The sequence below is a fragment of the Phascolarctos cinereus genome, unplaced genomic scaffold (genome assembly GCF_003287225.1).
Source record: "Phascolarctos cinereus isolate Bilbo 61053 unplaced genomic scaffold, phaCin_HiC Scaffold_4;HRSCAF=312, whole genome shotgun sequence".
Lineage (NCBI taxonomy): Eukaryota > Metazoa > Chordata > Mammalia > Diprotodontia > Phascolarctidae > Phascolarctos > Phascolarctos cinereus.
This window is the reverse complement of record NW_027555847.1, coordinates 450339569-450364552: the sequence shown is the minus strand read 5'-3', so window position 1 is coordinate 450364552 and position 24984 is coordinate 450339569. Positions and strand designations below refer to the sequence as shown.

General features: G+C 37.7%; 1 protein-coding gene across 2 annotated transcripts in view; it reads left to right on the top strand.

Moving 5' to 3' along the window:
• STMN2 (stathmin 2) overlaps positions 1–24984 on the top strand; it is a 70056-nt gene that overhangs the window by 23359 nt on the left and 21713 nt on the right. For both annotated transcript variants that reach the window (XM_020976211.2, XM_020976212.2), the window contains exons 2-3: positions 10909–11004; positions 17650–17822. In XM_020976211.2, coding sequence (XP_020831870.1) covers positions 10909–11004; positions 17650–17822 — 269 coding nt within the window. The remainder of the gene's footprint in view (positions 1–10908; positions 11005–17649; positions 17823–24984) is intronic.

Sequence of the window (24984 nt, the reverse complement as noted above, 5' to 3'; positions counted from 1 at the left end):
TAGTTTCAGCGCGTTTTCAAAATCTCAGCTAATTATTGGTCTCTATTTGACATTTACTTACTTGGAAGCTAGAGACTCATAAAGAGGTATTTTACAAGGTGATTTCCATTGAATCCAACCTTGGTATTTTTTTTCTTGGCAAAGCAGAGCTCAAATGCTAGCTTAAATTTCCTAGGAGTTCTCGTTAGTGTAACACATCCTGCAGGTCTCTGAGGGTCCACTGTCTCTTCAGTATGGGTAATCCTTCAATCAGCACAGAGCATAACCCTCTGTAACCTAGGGCTTATCACCAAAAAATTCATCACCCTCTGCCCAACCTAATTGGAAGTCTTTTTCCCCCATTTCACCAAAAAAAAAAGAAAAAGGAATAAAAACAAACTCTGGTCCTCAGTATAGACTGTATGTCTATACAGTCCATGATTAGCCCAAACTCAGTCTCAGTTTGGTAGGACTTATAGACTTATATATATAATATATATATATATATATAATATATATATATATATATAATATATATATATATATATATATATATATGCTTCCAGGTTAAAAGATAAAATCCTCAGTCTGTCATTTAAAGCCCTCCACAATTTTGCTACTTCCTAAGCTTTCACCCTTATTTCCTATTATTCCCACCTCATTACCTTTGCACAGTCAAATCCCTCATATCTGGTATACCCTTCCTTTTTCCTTTCATGTCACAAAATCCTCGAACTTCCTTCAAAACACAGCTCAGCTAGTTTGCCTTCTGCACTAAGTCTTCCCTCATCACCCCTGAGAGATCCCTTACACCATACCCCACCCAATCATTTTTGGTCCTCACTCTGTCTCTGAAGGAATTCAGGAGTGTCAAGTAGAGGTGTATGAGTAATTCATGGTCGTCATTTCCATTTGTATGTCCTTCAAATTCACTTATCTGAATATGTGTTGTGTCCCCTAGAAGAATGTATTTTCCTTGAGGGCAGGAACTGCTTCTTTCTCTCCTTTGTATCCTAATCCCCTATCACAGTGCCTTTCACTTAGTGTGTGTTTAATAAGCATTTGTTAAATGGAAATGAATTGATAATCTTACAAGTAAAAGAAACCTATGGGGAAAAGAAAGGAATATGACCCATGATTCATCAAATGTAAGTTTCATCTACAGCCTCATCATAAAATGCATGCTGAGCATATACAAATTTTCGTAATGTCAGAGAAATCAGGTTAGATTATTACAGACAGGACTTCTGCCAGAAATTAATGTAGCCCTCTTCCACCTAATGTTTCTTCTAAATATATCATCTAAGATAGCCTAACTATTGGTCAGCTATTACGTCAAGTCACCTAACCTAATCGGCTGCAAAGTACAGCATTGCATTAAAGCCTGTTAATTAACACTGTCTCTAAAATGTCCAGGTAATCAACCAATTCAGAGTTCAGAAGGCAGAGAGAAAATAAACTGAATTTTTTAATTTACTTTTTCATTCATTTATCAATCTTATTGAAATCATGGAAACACAGCCCTGATATATTTTTCAACCTCTCAATACAATATTTTGGGAGTGGGGGTGTTTAAACGTAAATTTAAAGGAGAAAAGTTTGCAAACTGAAATTGTCCTGGCTGTGGTTTGGGCTACATGCCTTCAAAGGATGCTCAAGAATTGCTCATACATCTCTGCTTACCATTTTGGGATGGAATGAGCTCTATAGGAATGAGTACTCAACTAAATAGATTCAGAATTTTTGCAACCTTGCTTTCTTTGGCCCAGAAATTATTCAACCTCTCCTAAAAAGAGTATAAAAAAATTAAGGATAAATATGCGTATGGAATCACCAATGTGGTACATATAGAGTAGCTTTCAAAAGGAATAGCATATATTACATGAAACCTTAAAGAACATGCCATAGTTATGTTCCACATCAATCAATGAGCATTTATCAAACACCTGCTTTGTGCCAGGTGCCATGATAGGCCCTGAGGATAAAAAGAAAAAAAATGAAGTGACCTTTCACAAAGAATCTTTATTAAGAATGGGAGAATATAGTTTTCCTTGGCAGCTCATTGACAGGAGCCAGGTAATGTCAGTGACTCAGTGGCTGAATTCTCTTTGGTAAAAATGGCTTTAACTTCTCAACAGCTGTTGCAATGAATACTGTCTTTACAGTTTCCATCTTTGAAAATTTTTGCTGCTGCTGAGTGCATTCTATGTTATAATTGCTTCATATTGACATCGCTCCATACAGACACCTGGACCATAGCCACATTCCAATGTCTAGACAATGGGAAATAGTAATGGAGGGCTTTTTATTTTGGTTTGTTTTCTGAAGATCCCTTCAAAACATCTCAACACTGGGGTGGCAACAAGACATCTAAATAGTCTATTTTCCCTGTCACTGGTGACCAAAACATTTCTGATTCTAGAAATTAAGTCACTTAATGTAAAATAGTTTTAATAACAGTAACAAATGAAGAGCTAATTGTGCATGATCTGCTCAGTGCTTAAACATAATAAGGGTTTAAAACATCACAGATGAATGAATGAATGAACGATTAGACCAGTGTTTCCAAAATTAGGAAGGTCTGTTGTTTGGGCTTCTATAGTCCACCTGAAATTCAACCACTTAGGAATGAAAGGATGTAGTAAGCACTTTGCCAAATGACTGTAGAGAATGATATGTCGGCCTCCATGGAAGCTTACATTCGTACAGTACTGCAAGATTTACAAAGTATTTTCTTATAACAACCACACGAGGTAAGCAGCATAAATACAATGATTTCCATTTTACAAATGAGGAAACCAAAGCTCAGAGAGCTGATGAGATTCAACCATTGCCAAACAGCTAATAAGGGGAAGAGCCAGAATTTGAACCCAGGTTTTCTGAGTAGAAGACTAATCTCTTCTCTTATAACAAGTATTATGGAGTTAGAGTTGGAAGAGGCCATAGAGGTCTTCTTAGTCCAATGCCCTCATTTTATAGATGAGAAAATTGAGATCCATTGAGGTTAAGTGTCTTGTCCAAGAGAAAAAAGAAGTGAAGGAAATAAGCAGTTAAAGTACCCACTGTGTGCTAAGCACTGTGCTAAGTGCTTTATAAATCTTATCTCATTTGATCCTCACAACAACCCTATGAGGTAGGTGCTATTATCCCCATTTTCACTAGAGGAAAATGAGGCAAATAGAGGTGAAGTGACTTGCTCAAGGTCACACAGCTAGTAAGTACCCAAAGCTGAATTTTAATTCAGGTCTTTTTTTTTCCCCTCTCGGGTGAGGCAATTGGAGTTAAATGACTTGACCAGAGTCACACAGCTAGTGAGTGTTATGTGTCTGAGCTCAGATTTGAACTCAGGTCCTCCTGACTCCAGGGCCAGTGCTCTATCTACTGCGCCACCTAGCAGCCCCCTCAGGTCTTCTTGACTCCATACTCAGCACTCTATCCACTACACCATGAGCTGCCTCTACCCAAGGTCACATGGGTAGTAAGTATCACAATAGCAATCAAAGCCCCAAACTGTTTTGATTGCACAATCTAACACTTGTTCCACTCACACTAATCTGTCTTTGCAGAAAGAATGCAACCACATTGAAGAGAGAACTATTGAGGTTTGGGGACCAATCATCTCCTCATTTCTGTCTGAACATATTTATTAATAGTCTAAGGGACTGGAGCCTAGCCATAAATAAGTTGGGTGCTGTCAGGTAGCCATCTGACCACCCTTGAATGCCAGAGCAAGACAAAAGAATGATTCCCTGAGCCCACATGAGAATTAAGCTGAGTGACAAAACATTGATTGTAAATAGACTGTGTTTCTATTATTTCTATAAACAATAGCCTAGCAAGGCCTCCCCAAAGGCAGCCAATTTTCCTTTATCAGGAAAAAAATGGATAGCATTCCACATCATAGAGTGAGACATTGATTAAAATGAATGGGAACTTTAAATGGGGATCAAGGCAGGGTTAGGTCCCTGGTTGGTACAATTTACTATTCTCATTATGATTTTGATCACAAGGACTGATTCATGTCACCCAATTTATTTTTCTGGTCACATTTTCTGTGCCAAGAATGAAGAATTAGAATTTTAGCGCCTCATATGCTTCTGTAAAACCAGTGATGGGTTGCTCTACTTTGACCTTTTAAAATGCCCCTTTATTTGATTTGCTATCTGTCCCCGCATGAAAGGTACAATGCTTACATTAGTTAAATATTAATCCTTCAGAAACGGCCTTGAAAACTGTACTTTAGGAGCCATAATTCTTACTGGGGGGAAAATTGAACCTAATATGGATACATTTTCATACCCAGCAATGTACCATTACATCATACAGACCAGAAACAAGTGGAGCAAGGCCAACTGTAACAGCAGCTTCTGTGATGTTCAAACAGTTCATTAAAAATTAGATTATATTTTTTGCTTAAATGATGAGTTTCTTGTATCAAAGTCATCCCCTGCCCAACCTCGCAAAAAATCAGACAATCTGAAATTAGAATTCCTAGTGGGCTGGACGTGTTTTTTACTTAAAATTACTAGGGCCCACTCTGTTCAGGCTTTTAAGAAGGAAATCTCAGTGACTTGTATCTTAGCAAAGCATGCTCTGTTTGCAAGGAGATGAAAGAGTTGACCTTGGAAGGAAAGGGGTAAAATCATTACTTAAGTGCCCACTATAGGCCAGGCATTGTGCTAAAATATTATTTTATTTGAGACTCATAACTCTATGAGGTGGCTGATATTACTATTTTTATTATACAGATGAGGAAACTGAGGCAGGCAGAGGTTAGATGACTTGGCCAGGGGCATACAGCTAGTGTCTGAGGCCAGATTTGATGACAAGTCTTCCTGACTCCAGGACCTGAACTTCCTGGCTGCCTCTGCCCAATCATCTGGTCTGGAGGCAGTTATGTGGCCTGGTGGGTAGAACACTAGACCTGGGGTCAGGTAGTCTTGAGTTTAAATCCTACCCCAGACACTCACTAGGAGTATTTTCCCAATTAAGTCACTTAACCTCTCTCTGCCTGTTTTCTCATCCATAAAATTGTCGGATGATAATAGCTCTTACTTCCTGTGGTTGTGAGGATGAAATGAAACAACATATGTAAATGCTCTCTGCAAGCCTCAGAGCACTATACAAATGCTAGTTTATTTTTATTTATTATTATTATTACTTTGGGTTCTGGGGCCTAAAGTGGAAATGGAGCACAACTTTTCTTACTCTTGACCACCCTAACTCCACAGTATTCTACCAATAGATAAAACCAGTTTAAAATTATCAAGAACAAATATGAAGATTATGAAAAGATAATCTGAAGATTAAAATAGGAGGGAGATAGAGAAGATGAAAATCATGGGAAATTATGGCTGAGGTCAATGAATGCATACATGCATGCATAGGTATCTACTTATGCCCATCTATATGTATGTATCTCAACTATTAATATGTATATAGTCATAGTGAGATATGACTTAGTCAAAAGAGGACAAATGGATACTGGAATGACAGTCCTGAGACCAGAGTTTGACACCTAATTCTCACATTCACTAGCTATGGGGACCTTGGACAATTAATTTCATCTTTCTCAGATATCTCATTTCAAAATTGGGATTCATCATAGTTATAATACCTGTCTTTCAGGGTTGACTGATATTTGATTGTGTATGTTTGTCTACACTTTGGGGGTTTCCATGACACCACTTGGCAGTGCTGCCTCCTGTCTCTTCCCCCAGTCCCTGGCCAGCGATCAGCAGTAGGGGACTCTTACCATAATATGGGGCCTGGTGCAATTACTAAAATGCTCTGTCTGTAGAAATTCTGGAACAAAATTTCTTTTGTAAGAGAAAAGACCCTACAATGGAAACCAGTATAAACAAACGTTCACCTCCAGAGCTCAACAAAAGTGCTTTTGTCAATGAAATCTCTAAGGAGGCCAATGTAAATAGAGTTAACTGTACATCAAAGCAAAGTAAGCCCACTGCACCTTTCGTTGTCCCTTTTACCTAATCTTATTCTTTATACAGTGAGTTTATTCCCAGAGGTCTTTCCAAAGAAAACAAGAAAAATTGGATTCCAGTTCAATAACTAGAACTTATCAAGAAAACTCATTACCAAAAGGGCCCCAGGTAAAATAAGGGAGAAGAGAGGAGGGGAACGCAGAGATTCTAATTTGTAGACTGGCAGCTAACTGACATTCTGGACTCTTTTCCGAATCTGTGGCAGAAACTTAGGGCAAGAGCATCAGTCAATCAAATCAGTTTATTATTAAGATAGCCAAGATTTCTGAGATATAAGGAAAGCTCCAGTACAACAACCCTGTAAGACAGGTGTTATAATTATGAGTAATCCCAATTTTAAAATGATGTATCTGAGAAAGATGAAATTAATTGTCCAGGGTCCCCATAGCTAGTGAATGTTAGAATTAGGTGTCAAACTCAGGTCTCAGGACTTCCATTCCAGTATCCATTTTAATTTGTCCCCTTTTGACTAAGTCATGGTACCTCACTTTTATCTGACTATGAATATTATCCCACTGTGGGTTCTGAAATTTGGCATTTTCTAGAATATTTCTCCTTGACTTTTCACATATTAGTCAACAGAGCTGCTATCAATTGCTATGTATCACACACAAAATAACTGGACAATCATAAAAGAAGTAACATTTTCTATATAGGAAACTTTGACATTTCTATAACCTAATGAATATGAAACTCAAAAGCTACTACATGATAATAATAGCTGACATTTATACAGAGTGTCCCAAAAGGCATAGAGTAGTTTAAGCTTATTAACTGTGCTAAGTCTGTGGGGGTATCTGTATAGCATTTTAAGGTTTGAAAAGTGCTTTACATACTTTTATCTTGTTTATTTGCGACCACAACCATGTGTTATAAATATTAACCAATTTTATTAGTCCCTTTCTAGCAGATGAGGAAACCAAGGCAGGGAGAGATTAAGTGACTTACCCAAGGTAACCCGGCTAGTAAGTATCTGAAGCAGGAGTTGATCTTATAAGGCCAATTACACTCGTGTAATAAAATGAACACTGAAGGGGCGGCTAAGTGGTGTAGTGGATAGAGCACCAGCCCTGGAGTCAGAAGGACCTGAGTTCAAATCTGGCCTCAGATACATAACACTTACTGGCTGTGTGACCCCGGACAAGTCACTTAACCCCATTGCCTAGCCAAAAAGAAAAAAGAAAACACTGGAGTTTGAAAAGGTAGGCCAAAGTGTCAACATCACCTTTTCCTTGCTGGGTGATCTTGGGTAACTCAGGGAGTAATAAAACCTGGGGATCTAGAATTATAGAGATTACTAGACAGAGTAAAAATCCAGATCTATGGTTACATTTTTACATAGGCCAAATGAAATGGATAATTGAAGAAATCATCCAAATAGTTCCATTAAAAATATTTAATTTCCATTATCTGTATTATTTTTTAAGGTGAGGATTTCTTCTGAATTAGTGGTTAATCGCCCCAATTCTCAATAATCTACTTTGGTGTGTAAATGCAGTTCTACCTGAGTTCAAATCTGGCCTCAGATGCTTACCAGCTATGTAACCCTGGGTGAATCACTTAACCTGTCTGCCTCAGTTACCTCATCTATAAAATGTGGATGATAATAGCATCTACATCCCAGGATTGTTGTGAAAATCAAATGAGATAATATTTGTAAAGCTCTCTGTAAACTTTAAAGTGGTATATAAATTCTAGCTATTATTATTACTTATATTAATTTTTTGTTGTTCGGTCATTTCAGTTGTGTCCAACTCTTTGTGACCTCATTTGGGGATTTTCTCAGCAAAGACACTGGAGTGGTTTGCCATTTCCTTCTCCAGCTCATTTTATAGGCAAGGAAACTGAAGCAAACAGGATTAAGTGACTTGTCCAAGGTCACACAGCTAGTTAAGTGTCTGAGGTCACATTTGAACTCAGGTCTTCCTGACACCAAGCTCAGCACTCTATCTGCTGTGCCACCTAACTGCCCCATTTATATTAATATATAATAATATATTATTATCATTATTATTTTCTGGACTTTTTAATCTGTCCCCATGACTCAACTATAGTTGATTGTTATTTTAATACTTCATATACATACATATTTTTCAGATGCAAAAAAATGCTTACTTTCCCTCCACAAATACTTGCTCCTTTAAGAGAGAGACGGAGACAAAAACAGAAAGAGAGAAGAAAAGGAAAGGGGAAGAGCAGAGGAAAAAAGAGAGAAGACTGATATGCTTAGTATTATGGAAACTTACTGCTTTCAATACAAAATTAGGAATCAACTGTTTTGTATACTTGTTTTAAGTTTTCATTGCAACAAACAAGCTATAAATTAAGGCTTTTAGAATAAAATCTATAAACTATTGAGAAAGAGAGAGAGAGAGAGAGAGAGAGAGAGAGAGAGAGAGAGAGAGAGAGAGAGAGAGAGATTAAAGGCTGCATAAGTACACAGAATAATGAAATAGAATTACAGGCGATCACTCAGACCAAAAAAAAAATGCTTATTCTTAAAATGCCTAAGTAACTTAGGCAAAAGAGTTTTCTTGTCCTAAATTCCCCAGATAATTGCCTTAGCATAAGTAGTTCTGATCTGAGCCTTTTCTAGTCACATCAGTAAAGATTATGTAAATTCCATTAGCAAATGGGAAAGAGAGCTGAACTAAAAACTCAACAGAGCTTCCCCCCACCCCACTTCCTGCCAGTCAGGCTTTCTTCCCACCTCCAATCTGCAGCTGTTTATCACGGTACCCCTCCCTTCCATCTCTGGGCCTGGGCCAATGGACAGGACAAGTCTCCTTATGATATTTATCTAAAATATAAGTTGCAAAGGCAATACAGGGAGGGGAAACACCCTTAGAATCACAGGCTTTAGAGCTAGAACATGTAAGTTTCAGTCTCTTTATTATTAAAATCAATAATACATTACCTTCTTGTTCAAACACAATGATTAAACAATGAAGATCTGTTTGAAAGCCAGGGTAAAAGGGGCACAGTTAATAATAACCATGTGGAAGAACAGAGGAAAACAATTAGCATTCCTATGTCATTTGGTTAAGTAGACACTGCGCTAGTATCAATATTCTTCATGTGGGCTGACTTTGAAATTAATTCACTGGGGTAAGAAATTTATTCTCAAACATTAATGGCCAATATCAAGTGCAACCGACCGTGGAAAAGATTATATGAAAATACTTATCACCTCCCAAAAGTTGCCAGAAAGTTCACAGCTCCACTTTATGCTGGGATATATTGAAAGGATTATGGTTATTCTATTAACCTAAGCCTATAAGGAGAATTACCATTCACTAAACACTTGCAATTGCATTATCGATTGTTCGGCTTTATTAGCACCATCATTTCTGACTACATACCATATTTGTTTTGTTTTCTTGGGCTTTGCATTTTTCATAAAAATGCTTTTTAGGTTTCATTACTTATGCCTGTCCTCCCACCCCGAGCCTGATTATCTGAATCCTATACAGGGCCCATCTCATGCCCTATTTCTCCAGGGATGCCTTCCATGGCTACACCAGCCAGCAGGGATTTCTCCCTCTTCTGAGCTACTGTGGTAGCTCATTGTCTAAGTGCGAAATCTTGAAAAAGTCTTTCATTTTTCCCTCTTTCTTGGCCTCCACATGCAGTTGGAGTCAACAAGTTCTTCTTTCGTGATGTGTATTACAGCTACCCCTTCCTTTCCTTTCTCCTTGCTGCTATTCTCATTCCCTCAATCTAGGCCTGATCACTTTAGTTAGGCCTGAACTATTGCAGCTGGCCTATGTATTCAGCCTCTCCTGTTGTCAATCTATCCTATGTAGCCTACCCACATTACCCTGCATAACACTTCTTTCATTCATCACTGCTTATTTATCCTGCTGATATAAATTGTTACCCACTCTGAATAAACAGGCAAATAGCTGGTGCTTAAATGTATACCTGAGTCAACTCAACAGCACAAGCATTTGTTACATGCCTCCAGTATGCTAGGCCCTGGTTATACAAAAACAAAAATAGTCCATGTCCTCAAGGACAATCTACTGATAAAACTGGAGCCATTTTTTCAATTGAATAAATTAATAAAAGAGGAATGTAGGCATAGCCTTCTGCTTTAGGAGGGCCTAGACATAACCCTCTAGACATAGCCGTTTACTGTAGTCAAACACACATAAAGTGTGTTAGAAGAGAGACTTGGACTCAACCTATTCTCATATTTCCAGACTTCTTACACTCTCCCATTCCCTCTCCCCCCCCCCCACATTCTGCAATTCAGTGGCACTGGCCTCCTGGTGATTCCTGGAACAACACTCCATCTCCCTAATCATTGAATTTTCTTTGGCTTTTCCCCTTGCCCAGAGTGTTCTGCCTCCTCATCTCTGCCTCCTGGCTCTCTTAAAGTCTCAGCCACAATCTTACCTTCTGTACAAAGCCTTCCCTGGTTCCCCTTAATGCTAGGGCCTTCCATCTGAGTTTACCCCAATTTATCCTGTAGATGCCCTGTTTGTACATAGTTGTTTACTCCTAAATAGACTGTGAGCTCCTTGAGAGTAAGGACTGTTTTGTTTTTCCTTTCTTTGCCTCCATAATACTTAGCACAATGCCTGGCATATAGAAGGTACTTAAAAATTGCTTGTTTAGGGGCAGCTAGGTGGCGCAGTGGATGGAGCACTGGCCCTGGATTCAGGAGGACCTGAGTTCAAATCCAGCCTCAGACACATAACACTTACTAGCTATGTGACCCTGGGCAAGTCACTTAACCCCATTGCCTAGCCAAAAAAAAAAAAATTGCTTGTTTTCTGACTGACTGGCTACCTGAAAGCTCAGGCAGTTGGATGTGCCGGAAATCATTCTACAAACTACTCTAATTAACATGTAGGCCTAAAGACAGATGGGAATTTGACAATGAAAATTCACTCACGTAATATTTTTTTTATTTCAGCCTACAAGGAAAAAATGAAGGAGCTGTCCATGCTGTCACTGATCTGCTCTTGTTTCTATCCTGAGCCTCGCAACATGAATATCTATACATATGATGGTGAGTAACCTTTAATGAAAATCAATTAGCTTCTTAGATCATTGGGAAGGCTGGGTAATCATTCATTTCTCTGTCCCAGTTCCAGCTATAATTAAATCAATACTCTATAGATCTCACAATTGACTTGCTGTTTCTAGCTATTAGCATTTATTGATTGCCTATTGCTTGTCACATTTTGTGTTTGGTCCTAATAATAACACATTAAAGCTTCATCAGAAGCAGAGTTGCGTTGTTACTAGCAGCTGCTCCAGCTAGATTAACCACAATGATCCTTCCAGAACAGCATCACACATCTATCCATCTATCTATCCATCTGTGTATCTATATATATATATCTCTACCTCTATGTCTCTCTCTGTCTCTATCTGTCTCTATCATTTATCTGTCCCTGTCCCTGTCTGTTTGTCTGTCTCCATTTATCTGACCATTCATTCATTTACTATTTATTTGTTATAAATCATATGTTAATCCATAATTAGAGTGGCGTTTCACTGAAAATGCAAGGAGAGAAAATCCTCAGCAAAAACTAGGCTTTGAAAAATACACTTAAGTATATTTTGCTTTTTAGTGTCAGAAAGCTGGTAGGGACCTATGAGAAAATTAGTATCATTTAGAATACAGGCTCTTATCTGGAGTCCATGGATCCCCAGGCAGCCCATAGAGGAGGTGGTCCATGAATTTGGATGGAATTTATTTCAATGGATTAATTTCAATAAAACTGTTTCCTTTATAATTCTATATATTTATATATAGAATTCTATATATTTTATTTTTCATATCTAAAATCATTATTCTGAGAAACAGTTAGATAAGGGCTTCAGCAGACCACCAAGGGGTTGGTGATCCAGATAAAGAGAGTTGGAGGAAGCCTAACCACCATAATTCCCCAACGGATTTTAACTTATTAATTACTAATGTAGTGAGTCACCCCAATTCAGTCATGAAAATCAAAATAATAAATGCCTTCAGCCAGCCTGCTTGAGCTAGTCCCAAACATAGAGGTCTTAAGGGAAGGTAAAGAGGCCCACATCCCATATTACCAACTCTCTCTTGTTTTTAAAGTATTGGGGTCAAGGACTTTTTCTTCATCTGTCATTTTATTCGTCATTCTGTTGAGAGCTCTGTCAGTGGCAGAGCATTCATGACAAGTGCTAACTAACTGTTTTGCCTGGAAATAACATCTGTATCAAGAACACACATCTGTTTCAAATCACTATTTTCTATCAGAATTTTAAAGCTAGAAGGGACCTGAAAAATCATTTTACTTAAGCCCCCTCATTTTACAAATGAGGAAACTGAAGTCTAGGGAAGGGACATGACTTACCTGATGCCCCAGTTTCAAGGTAGTGACAGAGGTAGGACAAAGATTTGGGTTTCATTTATTCATTCAACAAACATTTAATAAGCACCATGTGTAAAGCACAATACCAGGTGCTGGGGAAACAGTCTCCTAATCCCAAGTCCTAAGCCTTCCCACTACACCACATCACCTTCCCCACTCCATCTCCACACCAAACCCTCCACTTTTATTAACTATTCTGTCAAGAAGAATTTGATTCTCATGTATGTCTGTGTAAGTTTATTCCTTCCACCCTAAAATATCTATAGACACAGGCATAGATAAATTTTTCAATGAAAACTTCATATTTTCAAAAGGATCTTAACTCTCACTGTTCCTCATAGTCAACATTACCTAGATAATAAATAGGAGAATGTTTTCTTAATTTTAGGGGGGTCGGGAAATTTTAACATTATTAACAAAAGCCATACTTCTTAACTGTATTTGTCGTGTCACCTCTTAATATTTGACATCATCAGTGTCAAGCACTTTATGCATGGCTAATGATCTATTGTGGTACATTAAGTTTACGATACAGTTTAAAAAACTCTTCCCAGAATTGAAAGTTAATTATATATTTACCACCCAACCAGCACAGGGCCATTAAAATTGGGGCTGTTCCTAGACCCATTAGCAGATGCTTTAATTCAGTAACAACTGCTGCAACAGGAGACTAGGGTCTAAGAACTGACCCCTACCATATGCATTATTCCAGAGTTCAATCAGCATTGGGTGTTAACACACAATATTTCTAAAGGTGTTATAACCCCTTGCAGAGGGAGCCCTTTCAGGAGGACTGCTTAAAGAGGATTTATTTATCTCTTAAATAGGAATACTTATTAGCCTGTCATGGAAACCTCTCTTGGATAGTTATAAAGCAAATAATAGCAATATTAGCAGGCAATGCTAAGTGTGGAGAGCAAAGAATAGGAAATAACAAGGATGAAAAATCTCAGGGGTCTGGAATGATAGACACAATTTATAGCAATATGTAAATTTACATGATTTTAAATAAGAACTTTTCTATTATTATGAAGGATTAACGCTTGTTAATTCTTCATAATCAAGATGTAATGAATTCCCCTAATACATAAATATTTTCCTAATTTTTCCCTGTCTTAAGCATCAGTTAAGCAAGATACATATAATAGCATGTACATATTAACTTATAACATTCATAAACATATATAAATAGTATACATACATACTTGTGTACACATGCACATGGCATCCAAAAAGTCTTAGTCCAAAAAGCTTAAAACTTAAAACTAAATTTTGCTTAAACTTAAAACTGCACTAAGAGTTTTAGCAATACATACCTTGTGTGCAAGAGACTGTCCTGATTAACAGTCCACCTCACAAGCCTGAAATGCCCTTTCTCCTTACCTCTACCTCAGAGTCTTCAGTTTACCTCAGACACAGTTAAAGCATCAACTTCTGTGTAAAGTTTTTCCTGATAACCCCCCCACACACACACACACACAAACCACGCACACAATGCTAGTGCCTTCCCTCCCAAACTACTTTGTATGTAGCTACTTTGTCTATGGTTGTTTTTATTCAATTTATATTTATACAGCATATCTTATTTATACTAGTCTCCCTCATTAGAATTTGAGCTCCTATAGAGTAGGTATTATTTTTTTTTTATCTGTACCCCAGTGTTAGGAGAGATAGCTAGCTAAGCTGTGCAGCAAATAGTGCACTGGCCCTGGAGTCAGGAAGATCTGAGTTTAAATTTGACCTCAGCTATTTACCAGTTCCCCGACCCCAACCTCTATCTGCCTCAGTTTCCTCAACTGTAAAATAGAGATAACAAAGGGTTGTTGTGAGGATCAAATGAAACAATATTTGTAAAATGCCTGACACATAGTAGCTGCTTAAATTCTTGTTGATTGATCAATTAACAGGAAGTTACTTTACATAGATTTACAATTTTCAAAGAATTAGGAGGTGATCAAATCCACTCAACACTAAAAATCTAATAAAACCATTTAATTTTTCATTGAAAATCCAGAAGATATTTGTCATAAAATATCACACAATATCTGCAAGCCATCATTATGAACATAGCAGATCACTGTTCTGTCAAAGTGTCAATGGCCAATTACTAGAACACCAGCTAATAAAGCATGGATTATTTCAATAAAGTCAGACCTATGTAGTCACAGATACAAATAATTTAGGGAAAATTCCACATTCACATGGGCTAGAATGTTGGCCTAAAATCAACATTGTAAAATATGTGATAAATATAAAGTTTTGTTCTTGTACACATTTTGCATAAATTTATAATTAGAGACAGTTTCACAGCAGGTCATGTGAAAGAGGCCACAAGATACATAACTGTGTGATAAGGGGGTTAATTCAGACTCAAGAAGCAATGATAGATTTATAGCAGCTAGATGAAAGGCAGTAATGATTTTGTAATCTATCCTAGTCAGAAATAACTGAGTGTAGGGTATAGTTCTGGTCATTATCATTTAAGAGTAGACTCTGACAAACCAAAGTGTCCAGAGGGGGACAATCAAGAGAGAATGGAAACCATTTCATGTGAGGAATGCTTAAGGTCACTGGAGATGTGTAGCCCTGAAAAGAGAAGAGCATTATTGTAGACATAATAACTGTCTTCAAGTATTTGAGGGATTATCATGTTGAAAAGGTAGCAGAAAGAGTCTGTCTTGCCCCAGAAAGCAGAACTGAGGCCAAATGGAAATTTCAAGGAACCATATTTGGAGTAAATATGAGATAGAACTTCCCAAAAAGGAATGAATTGATGCCTAAAGGAGTTTCTTGTCCCTAGAAGTATTCAATAAGAAACTGAATTACCATCTCTTATAGAAGTAGTAGAAGAGATGCCTGTATTGGGAAGAAATTTGGGCTAGGTGACTTTTGAGATTCTATATCTCTATTATATCACTAGACAAGTGAGGAAAGATTGGAACTTTGAAAAAATAGAATAGACTGCCTCAAGAGGGAATGGAGCCAAGTAAATAAGTGAATAAATAAGAAGATAGATGATAGAGAAATGAACAAACCAATCAACAAAAAAATAATAAAAAGAGGTGGTAGATTCCCCCCTCTTCATTGCATCTTCAATGCAATATCAGATCATATCTCTTATGTATGTCATAGAAGTAGTGCTGGTATAGGTAGTGGTTGAACTCAAAGGCCTATGAAGTTCCTTCTCAATCTGAGATGCTGGAAGACTATGTATATAACTGGCCCATGTTTTCCAGGCCCCAACTTCACTTGGTGCCATGTGGATTTGAAATTTGAGCTTTGGACATCCTTTAATTCTTTACCCAATAATAATAAAAAACAAAAGGGAGAAAGAGTATCTGCTTCACCAAATTTCCTCAAATGGCCCATTCATTTGTAAGGGCACATACAGGCCTCTGGCTACACCTTCCTGCCTCACCAAGAAGGGCGCTAATTGGGCCCCCAATATTACAATTATACTATTTTAATGTAGATATGCAAGTATAGAGATAAAATAACATATAATGTCACAAAGATCATAAATCACATCCTACATAACAAATGGGAAGTGCATAGCCCTAATTTTATATTCTGCTCCTGACACACATTGGGTGTATGACAGGGGGCAAATCACTAGTGCAACCTTCCAAGACTCTAAATTGCAGAACAGGGCCGTGTTGGCAGAGGGAATATGCTCACAGGGAGCTCCCTCTGCCAGTGAAACCACTGGTCCCATCCCAAATTCCAATATAACATAAGCTATACAATACATCCAAAAGTAATCATATATTTTGTATAATGCATGAAGAAGAGAGGCCCAGTGGTTATTTGGGATGAATATGAAGCATGACTTATAAAAAAAAGCAATGAATTGCCTCATAAAGGCATGAATTCCCTGTTCTTGGAAGTATTAGATAGGAAACTGAATTATACCTCTTTACAGAGGAGATAAAAGTAATTTTTTATCCTAATTGGAATCAAAAAGACTTTGGCTTAAATCCTGCTCAGACACTTATTAGTCCCCTAACCATAGGCAACTAACCTCTCTGTGCCCCAGGCATTGATCTTCTAAGACTACTAAATCTCAAATACTTCATCTGTAAAAATGAAGGAGCTGGATTATTTGACTTTTAAAGTCCTGCCCAGCTCCCTATCTATGATTCCATGGTCCTAAGTTACCAAGGAGTTACTAATTTATTCTGGTGGCGAGCAAAGTCATCTCAACTGATCCTCATAAGAACTCTGACAAGTAGATTGTATTGTTATCTTTGTTTTACAGCTGAGGAAACTGAGGTAGACAGAGGTTAAGTGACTTGCCCAGGGTCACACAGCTAGTAAGTGTCAGAGGCTGGATTTGAACTCAAGTCTTCTTGACTCCAGGCCCAGAACTCTATCCACTGTGTCATCCAGCTGCCTGACAAGATTTGATTCAATGGCAATACTATCCGTATCCTGATGAAATCATGTCTGGACCCCATGTACAAATACAGATATAGACATACAGTTAAATCTTATATATAAATTATAAAATTGATTTAATTGATTCACAATATTTTATAAATGTAATAAGCATATATCCCCTCCATGGTACCCATGGTACACTGGGACCCAGTTGATTGATTAATTGATCAAGTTGATTGGTACCTGGTATTAAGAAATAATAGTAAATTGTTGCAGTAAATGAAAGTTCAGGTTAATACAATTAATGAAGCAGGGAGAAAGATGCTAAAAAAGCAAAATAAAAGGAAGAATCTGAGGCATAGGGAGGTTAAGTGACTTGCTCTCTGGTTCCAGTAAATATGCTTGTAATTCCCAGCCTCTGCATATCAGAATGCCTAATTCATTTTACTGAAAAGGTGGCCTTAAGATGTCTCCAGTCATGACAATTACCAAAGAGCAAATTTGTGCTACTTCATCTTCATGAAGTGGCTCATATTCATTCCAGAGGCAAATAAACAAAATTAAATGTGAATTAAGGACAGGGCTTTCTTCTAAGTAGGCCTCCTACCACCCTCCTCCCCTTAAAATCCTGTCATCTTTCTCAAAAGTTATAAATATTTATCTTGCATTCATAATTATGCCAACAGTGTGAATTTATATTTCTAGAGCATTGCACAGAAAATCTCAGGGCCCCTTCTGTTCCAACTCCGATTCAAATGCCTCTATTTACCCATTGTAGATCAGATTATTTATAAAGTACAAACTTGATATAAACTTTAAAGTGCTAAATAAATGTGAGTTGTTATTGTTGTCATCATAATCATCAAAATTACCCTCTCCTTCCTGTTACATGTAGTCAGAATTTTCTGCCCTTTATTTCTCAGATATGGAAGTGAAGCAGATTAACAAACGAGCCTCCGGCCAGGCCTTTGAGCTGATCCTGAAGCCACCATCTCCAGTGTCAGAGGCTCCCCGAACTTTAGCATCTCCAAAGAAGAAAGATGTATCTCTGGAGGAGATACAGAAGAAGCTGGAAGCCGCAGAGGAAAGAAGAAAGGTAGCTTTTAAAAATTCTCTTCCTTTTTAGGTTCCCTTTTAAACACACATTATTTTCCTCCATATACTCTACTGGCTCCTACTGCAATTCCTTGTGGAGATCTTCAGCTAATCTTCTCAAGGGTCCTTGGGGTAAATGGCAATGCCTTGGGCTGGTAAGCCCTGGATCTTAATTGGCTATTTTTCTCACTACAAAAATTATCATTTCATTCTATTGTGGGTGGGTTTTCCCTAAATTATAGCATTCAAAGCCACTTGAGCTATGGCCATTGCACAATCTTGAAACCTCTACCTCCATGATGATTCTTGACAATATGAAGGTATTTTTTACAGAATTGTAACTGTCAGTTACTGTACCTGGGACTAGCAGGGGATGGAGGAGGAAGGGGAACAGGCAGGGGGCACCCCAGGACACAGAGTCATCATGAGTTTTCTGTTACTGAAGGCTACTTTGGTTGGTGGGAAGAAGAGGGGCAGGGTACAGAAAGGAGGAGTTAACAGAAAGTAGCCATTGGCCTGTTAGGGGGGAACAGGAAGGAATGGGAAGGTTGGGGAAAATGGACCACAAGATCCCACTGTGTGATGCCATATAAGTTCCCTGCTCTAGGGTAATAATTTAATGACTTCATGCTAGTTAGACCACTGATGATCTATGCACATACCATAGGATCACACAGGCTCACATATTTAGAATTGGAAGAGTCCTTAGACATTATCTCATCCAAATGCCTCATTTTATAAATGAGGAATCCATGTCCCAGAGAGTTTAAATAACTTTATCTTTAGCCACTTATTTCTACTGGTAAGATTAACTGTAGCATTCATTAAGCACCTACTGTGTGCTCAGCTCTGAACTAAGCACTAAAAAATGGTTTTAAAAGGAACAAGAAGCACAATCCCTGCCCTGCTTTTGCTTAAAGGAGACAAACCAAGTAGAAATATTCGCAAATAAAAAAACACAATGCAAATGAATACACCAAAGCCAAAATTAAGTGGAAGGTCCAGAGACTAGGGTTTCCTGCCTCTTTGAGATTTCTTAACCAACAAATTCTTCTTGCTTCAACTCCTGTTGTTGAAAATTTTTCTAAAAATTTATCTACTTCATTAATTATACTCTTGCATAATATTTCATCTATTATTGGGGACTGAGGTTCTCATGTTGGCTCCAAGATCACAGTTCCATGACCAATGATGTCTTTGTGGTGTTAATGTTACCACGACTAGGCTGAATCTATGCTAAACCAAGGAAACTCTGTGGTAATTTCTTTTGTTCAATTCATTTGTGATAAGTTTGCTTTGTTGTCTTTTCTATCTTACTTCTAAAGGTGGAATGCACATCATAGATTCAAATATTTTGAATTCAGATTTATTAAAGTTTCTCTTACCCTAAACCAGCAGTTCTCAAAGTTTGGTCTTAAGAGCCCTTTCAACTCTTAAAAATGATACTAAGAGTTTTTGTTTATGTGCATTATGTCTGTCAATATTTATTACACTAGAAATTAAAATGTCTTAGTATTATTATAAAAATGGTTTTGACCTTTTAGACACACAGAAAAGGGTCGCAGGAACTTCTATGTGACCCCAGGCCACACTTTGAGAACTCTGACTCAAAATATAGTGCAGTGCTACCTTTGATCTTTTTTTTCCCCAGTATTACAGAAAATCATCTTTGGTGCCCATTGGCATCTACAAGTAAGTAATCTGAAGCAGAGGGAGACTATGACATGATAGAAAATCAGAAACAGACCTGAAATATAAGAAGTCATAGCAGTAGTTTAGCACACTTAATAGTTACACATCACTTTACATATACTATCTCATTTGATCTTCTTAGCATCTCTCAGGTACATATTATTCCCATTTTACAGATTAAGAAATTCAGTCCAAGGTCACATGGCTTACAGGTGGCACAGGCAGGAGGTACACAAAGTTTGATCTTCTGACTCTAAGTCCATAATCTTTTCACTGCCTTTCACCATTCCTCCAAATGCTTTATTTGTGTGGCTGGTGCTTTAAAGATACAAAGAACTTTCATATCTCTTTTAATCTACACAATCCTGGAACCAGGGTTCAAATTATTGCTGTTACTTCCACCCAAAATGCTTCATTTGACTTCTAGAAGGCACCAAAATAAGAAAAAAGAAAAGCTCAAAGTCAATAAAGTCAGAGTAAAATGATTTGGATACTCTTGCAACAAAGCCCTCTGGCAGCTGGTTCTAAGTGGACAAATTATGGGTCCTGACATATTCTCTCCACCCCAGTAGTCACATCAATGTGAACAATTTAATTGGATCAGAAATTTACAATTTGGCTAAAAACGTCTAATCACCTGGAAATGGTGATGCCCACAGATAACTAGTTTTATCTTTATGTCCATTTCACTTTTCACTTACCTGTCTGAAACATTTATTAGGAAAAAGTCACTATAGATTATGTCCTCATGGCGCAGTTTTAATTAGGAGAAAAGTCCAACTAATTAATAGGAAATGCTATCCTTTTAAAAATCATTAATTGATTTTTCACTCTTAGATTACACTGTGTTAATTAGATTAGTGTTCTTCAGAGGGGGGAAAGTATTAAATTCTCATTAAAGAGACTATAGCTGGGCTTCTGCTTTGGAAAAGCTATACTCTTCCTCCTTTCCATAGAAGTTAGAATTTAGTTTTAGGGTCCATATAAACTCCTCATTGTAGCTGCTTCCTCGGCCCTCTCAGCTCCATTCAGTTGGATGATATTGTGGTTTTCTCCACACAGAAGAACTGAAGCAGATAGTTGAGACAAATTATGTGATTTCTTCAGTATTTCAGGTTATTTTTTAATGTTATTGGGGAAAGAGGGGGCTTTAGGTTTGAATTACTCAGATTGGCTTTCCGCATTGATCCCATTACTTTAAAATCAATGCTGTGGAGAGGCAGAAGCATTGTAGATAGAAAATTGGCTTAAGAGTCAGTAAGATCAGGGCGCAAGCCCTTCCTCTATTATATACTGGGTGAGTGACCCTGGGCAAGCCACTAAGCCTCTCTTTCAGCACATCCTAGCTTGCTGTCTAAGATTATAACTTTCAGAGCAATTGCAGATTTGTATCAGTAGAGAGTGTTTTCTTACTACTTGAAGTTCCCTACACCAGTAAGATCCTTTGTTCAGTCTAAAAGAAAGTAAAAACAACAACAATCATAATAAAAAATATTTATATAGCGTGTTAAGGTTTGCAAATTGCTTGACAAACATTAACCATGGGAGATAGGGGCTGTTATTATCTTCATTTTACAGATGAAAAAACAGGCTGAGAAGGTTAAATGACTTAGAGTATTTGTTCCACAAACATAGAGAGAATTCATATTGTGTTTAAGGAAAATGGATGCACCAGTTTTGCATGGAGAGGTTTGAATGAAGAAAGGAGAGGAGAGGGTGGGTCTGTGAAAAATAAAGAATAGTGGGAAATCAGTGGAGAGGTGAAAGATAGACTGGGAAGTTTGGACTTTTTGTTGAAGATAATCAAGAAACCACAAAAAAAGGTGACAAATATAAAGTAAATGTTTTCAGAAGATAATTTGTCAGTGGCATATAGGGGAGAGATTAGATGTGGGGAGACCAATAAGAAGGCTATTGAAATAGCTCTGCTGAAAGATGATGAAGAACCAGACTTAGGATGGGCAGAAAGATGCAATACAAAGAAACAGTTTTGACATCCCGGAGAAGAATGCAGTATCTCCTACTTCCCCACTGGGTTCTGGAACAAATAACTTCATTGATCTGAACTGTAGTGTTCTCAACTGTAAAATGTCATTATCTCAAAAGTCTCTTCCAGCCCTAAAAACCTATGGAATAGAAACGGAGAGGCAGATAAAAGAATTACAATGCAAGGAAGGACTCATATAATTTGGTAGCTGACTGTATGTGGGACTGAGAAGAGATCCAGCCTGGGCAGGGTAGACATGCCTTTAGCAGAAAAGTGAGGAGAGATAACAGATTTGGAAGAGGAAAGGTGATAAGCTTATACATGATGTCTGTGAAGGCAGGTTAACCAAATGGAAACATCCACAAAGCAGTTGAGAAAGGACACTGAATCTCAAAAAGAAATATTGGGGAGAGTTTCTTGACTCCACAGAAAGGGTACACAAACTTCTGAAAAGCCACATTCCCCTCTTAACAAAGCAGGCTAATCATGTCCTTGAGTGCTAGAAAGGTAATGTGGTATTAGGGTTTTTTTAAATATATTTTTATTATTCTTTTTGTTTTTCATCACCTACATTTCCTAATATATTCCTCTTCCTTCCTCTCCCAGAAAGCCATCCTTTGTAACAGAATAAAAAAATGGGGAAAATTCAACTCAGCAAAACTGACCAACATATCAAAAAAGATGTTATATAGTCTTCTACACCCATAGTCATGTCTCTGCAAAGAAGTGGGTGGAAGAGGTGACGCAATGGGCTTTGGGGAAAGCAAGTTAATTCTACTCTCTGAGTCTCAATTTCCTCATCTATAAAATGATAAGGTTGGAGTAAATAATCTCTGATGGTAGAATATTCAAGGGTAAGTAGAAATTTCAGTGAAGCAAAGATTAGCTTGATATAAGGAAAAACCTCCTAGCATCTAAAGCCATCCAAAAGTGCAATGAAGTGGTGAGTTCACCCATGATTCCAACTCTTAAAGGAGAGACTGTATGACCACTTGTTCTGTGAGTCTATGAGAGTCAATACCACAGAGACCCAGTCTCAAGAATAGGGAGCTGATAAACTGGCATCCCCTAGGGGGCACCAAAACGCCTCTTCAACCCTTTATCAGCCTCAGTCAAATGCTACCAGGACTTGAATGTCTTAAGCATTCCTGGGCTTCAGCAGAATAGCTCTGGTTTGCTCCCATCCAGGATCTCATGTCTTGCCTCCGAAAGTGGAAATTTGAACCAGTTAAATTGAAACAAAGTCTAGCCAGAAGACATTCCTCCACTCAGAGATTTCATTCTAATCCAGGTAGCCCTAAAAGCAAAAAGAAGAGGGGAAACATCTCTTGGTCCTCTAAATGTGTTCATTTGTTTTCTAAACCAAACATTTGCTTTCTAAACCAAATCCCTGGTGTAAAATAGGCAATCTCCACAATTCTGAGACCATTTACTTATAACAGTAATTTCATGGATGACATTCTAAATGGAAGTAAAATTAAATTCCAAAAATAGATATATATATATATATAGATATATATATATATATCTATATATATATACTGAAGTAGAATACTGCACATAGAAATCAGAGACAATTAAATTGAATTAATGGTTTACCTAAGTGACCAAAAAAATCTATAAGCACCTACTTTGTGCAAGGCACTTTGCTGGTCACTGTGAGAGAATAAGGTGCTACAAAGAAGTAACAGCTATAGATACTGCCCAAAAGAAATGGCATTCTAGTTGAAGAGCAAAGATTTGCCCACATAAGAACCTAATTAAACCTAATATGAAGCTGTATATTAATGCTAAGTCAAAAATAGACACTATAGGTAGGCTCTGGAGACTTAATAGAAAGAGTAGCTATGGCCTATAGTGGTTAGGTTAGGCTTCTGAGAGGAGTTAGGCCTTACAGGTAGGGTTGGATCTGCAGAAACAAATCAATGGGGAAGATATTCTTTCCAAAATAGGGTATAGTAGATGTACATGTCTGTATGTCACTATTAAGGAATAAAGATTAAGAGAGTGAACTTGCTAAGGGCAGGGATGTTTTGTCTTAATCTATTGGTATATCTCCAAATGACCCAGTAAAGCATCTTTTCAAATAAACATTTATTAAACATCACCTGTGGGCAAGACACTTATGCAAGGCTTGGACATCATCTTAGGGACAATAGGCACTGAATAAATATTTGCTAAGTAGACAAATGGGTGAACTAGAGACAGAGGGGATGATTGAGGGAGCCAGGTTCCAGGAAAGATAGAAAGACGTGGGAATTAGAAAACATATGAAATAATGGGGGGGGGGGAGAGACAGACTGAAGAATTAACCTTGAAAAGGAGAGGCACCTCTTCTGAATCAAGGAAAAATGAAAGAAGAAACATTCATATAGACACATTTTAAGGAAGAGAGGCAGGAAAATGAAGGAGCCAGCCCTAAATGAGTGTAAAAAAAATCTCTCATTTGGACCGTCATTCAGGATTTTGTATTTGTTGGTACATATTTTCCCATCATTTCCTTTCTCATTAGCCAACTGATTCTGACCAAATCAGGGCCAATTTTAGAGTTTCAGGATAATCCATAAACTTGATCTGAGGTTCAGTTTCCTGTCTTGAAGCAAAGCCACGGTCAGTAAATGTTTCCAAATGAGCATATCTTCTGCAATTGCACTAAATGAGAGTTACAGTTTCACAACCATTCTACTTTTAAATGGAAAAGATCACCAGCATCATCCTTGGATGATTTACCTCTCTGTGCCAGAAAAAAAAAATCAGAAATGCCACATGTGTGAGGAGAATACATCTGTTACAAGCCAAAGACCAGGCTCAGAACACAAAAGTGCCACCTTGACTATGAACCAGGGACTTTTTGTGGTTGATGAAGGGCTTCCAGTGATGCATCACAGCATGGACTTGAATTTACCTTGGTGCTCTCCACCTGCTGGTTCTGGGTAGCTGTCTTCTCCATCTGCCAACAGCATCTCAGCACTGGCCATCTGGCTGCTAGGTGGAACACACTGCTATGGGCACATTTGGGGCTGGAATTAATGCTGCTCCACTGATTGACTGGACCAAAACTAAATGTTAGGGGGAAGTCGTTATGAAGGTTGACAAGTCTTTGTCTCTCCCCAGTCCCTGCCCTTGTTTAAGAAAACAAATGGTCACTTCCACGAGGCATCTGTTGTTTCTGAATCAGGAAATAATGAGGTAACTGCAGCCCAGATCTCCAAATCACAGTTCGCACCCTGTAGCTGGCTATATAGAACCAGATCGATTTCCTTTTTAGATAAAATTCTAGAAAAGGGAAATGTAAAAATGCTTCTCTTTTGAAGTTTCATAATTTTTCAGGGTCTTTAAAATGTAATTTGCTAGGAAATAAGAGAAGAGAGCTATGCCTACTAGCCCAACTACAAGTGGGTATAAATGGATCTTTTTTAAAAAGGTAATAGATATATATATATATTTTTTTTTAGTGTAAATTCAAGGATTTAATAGTATTCAG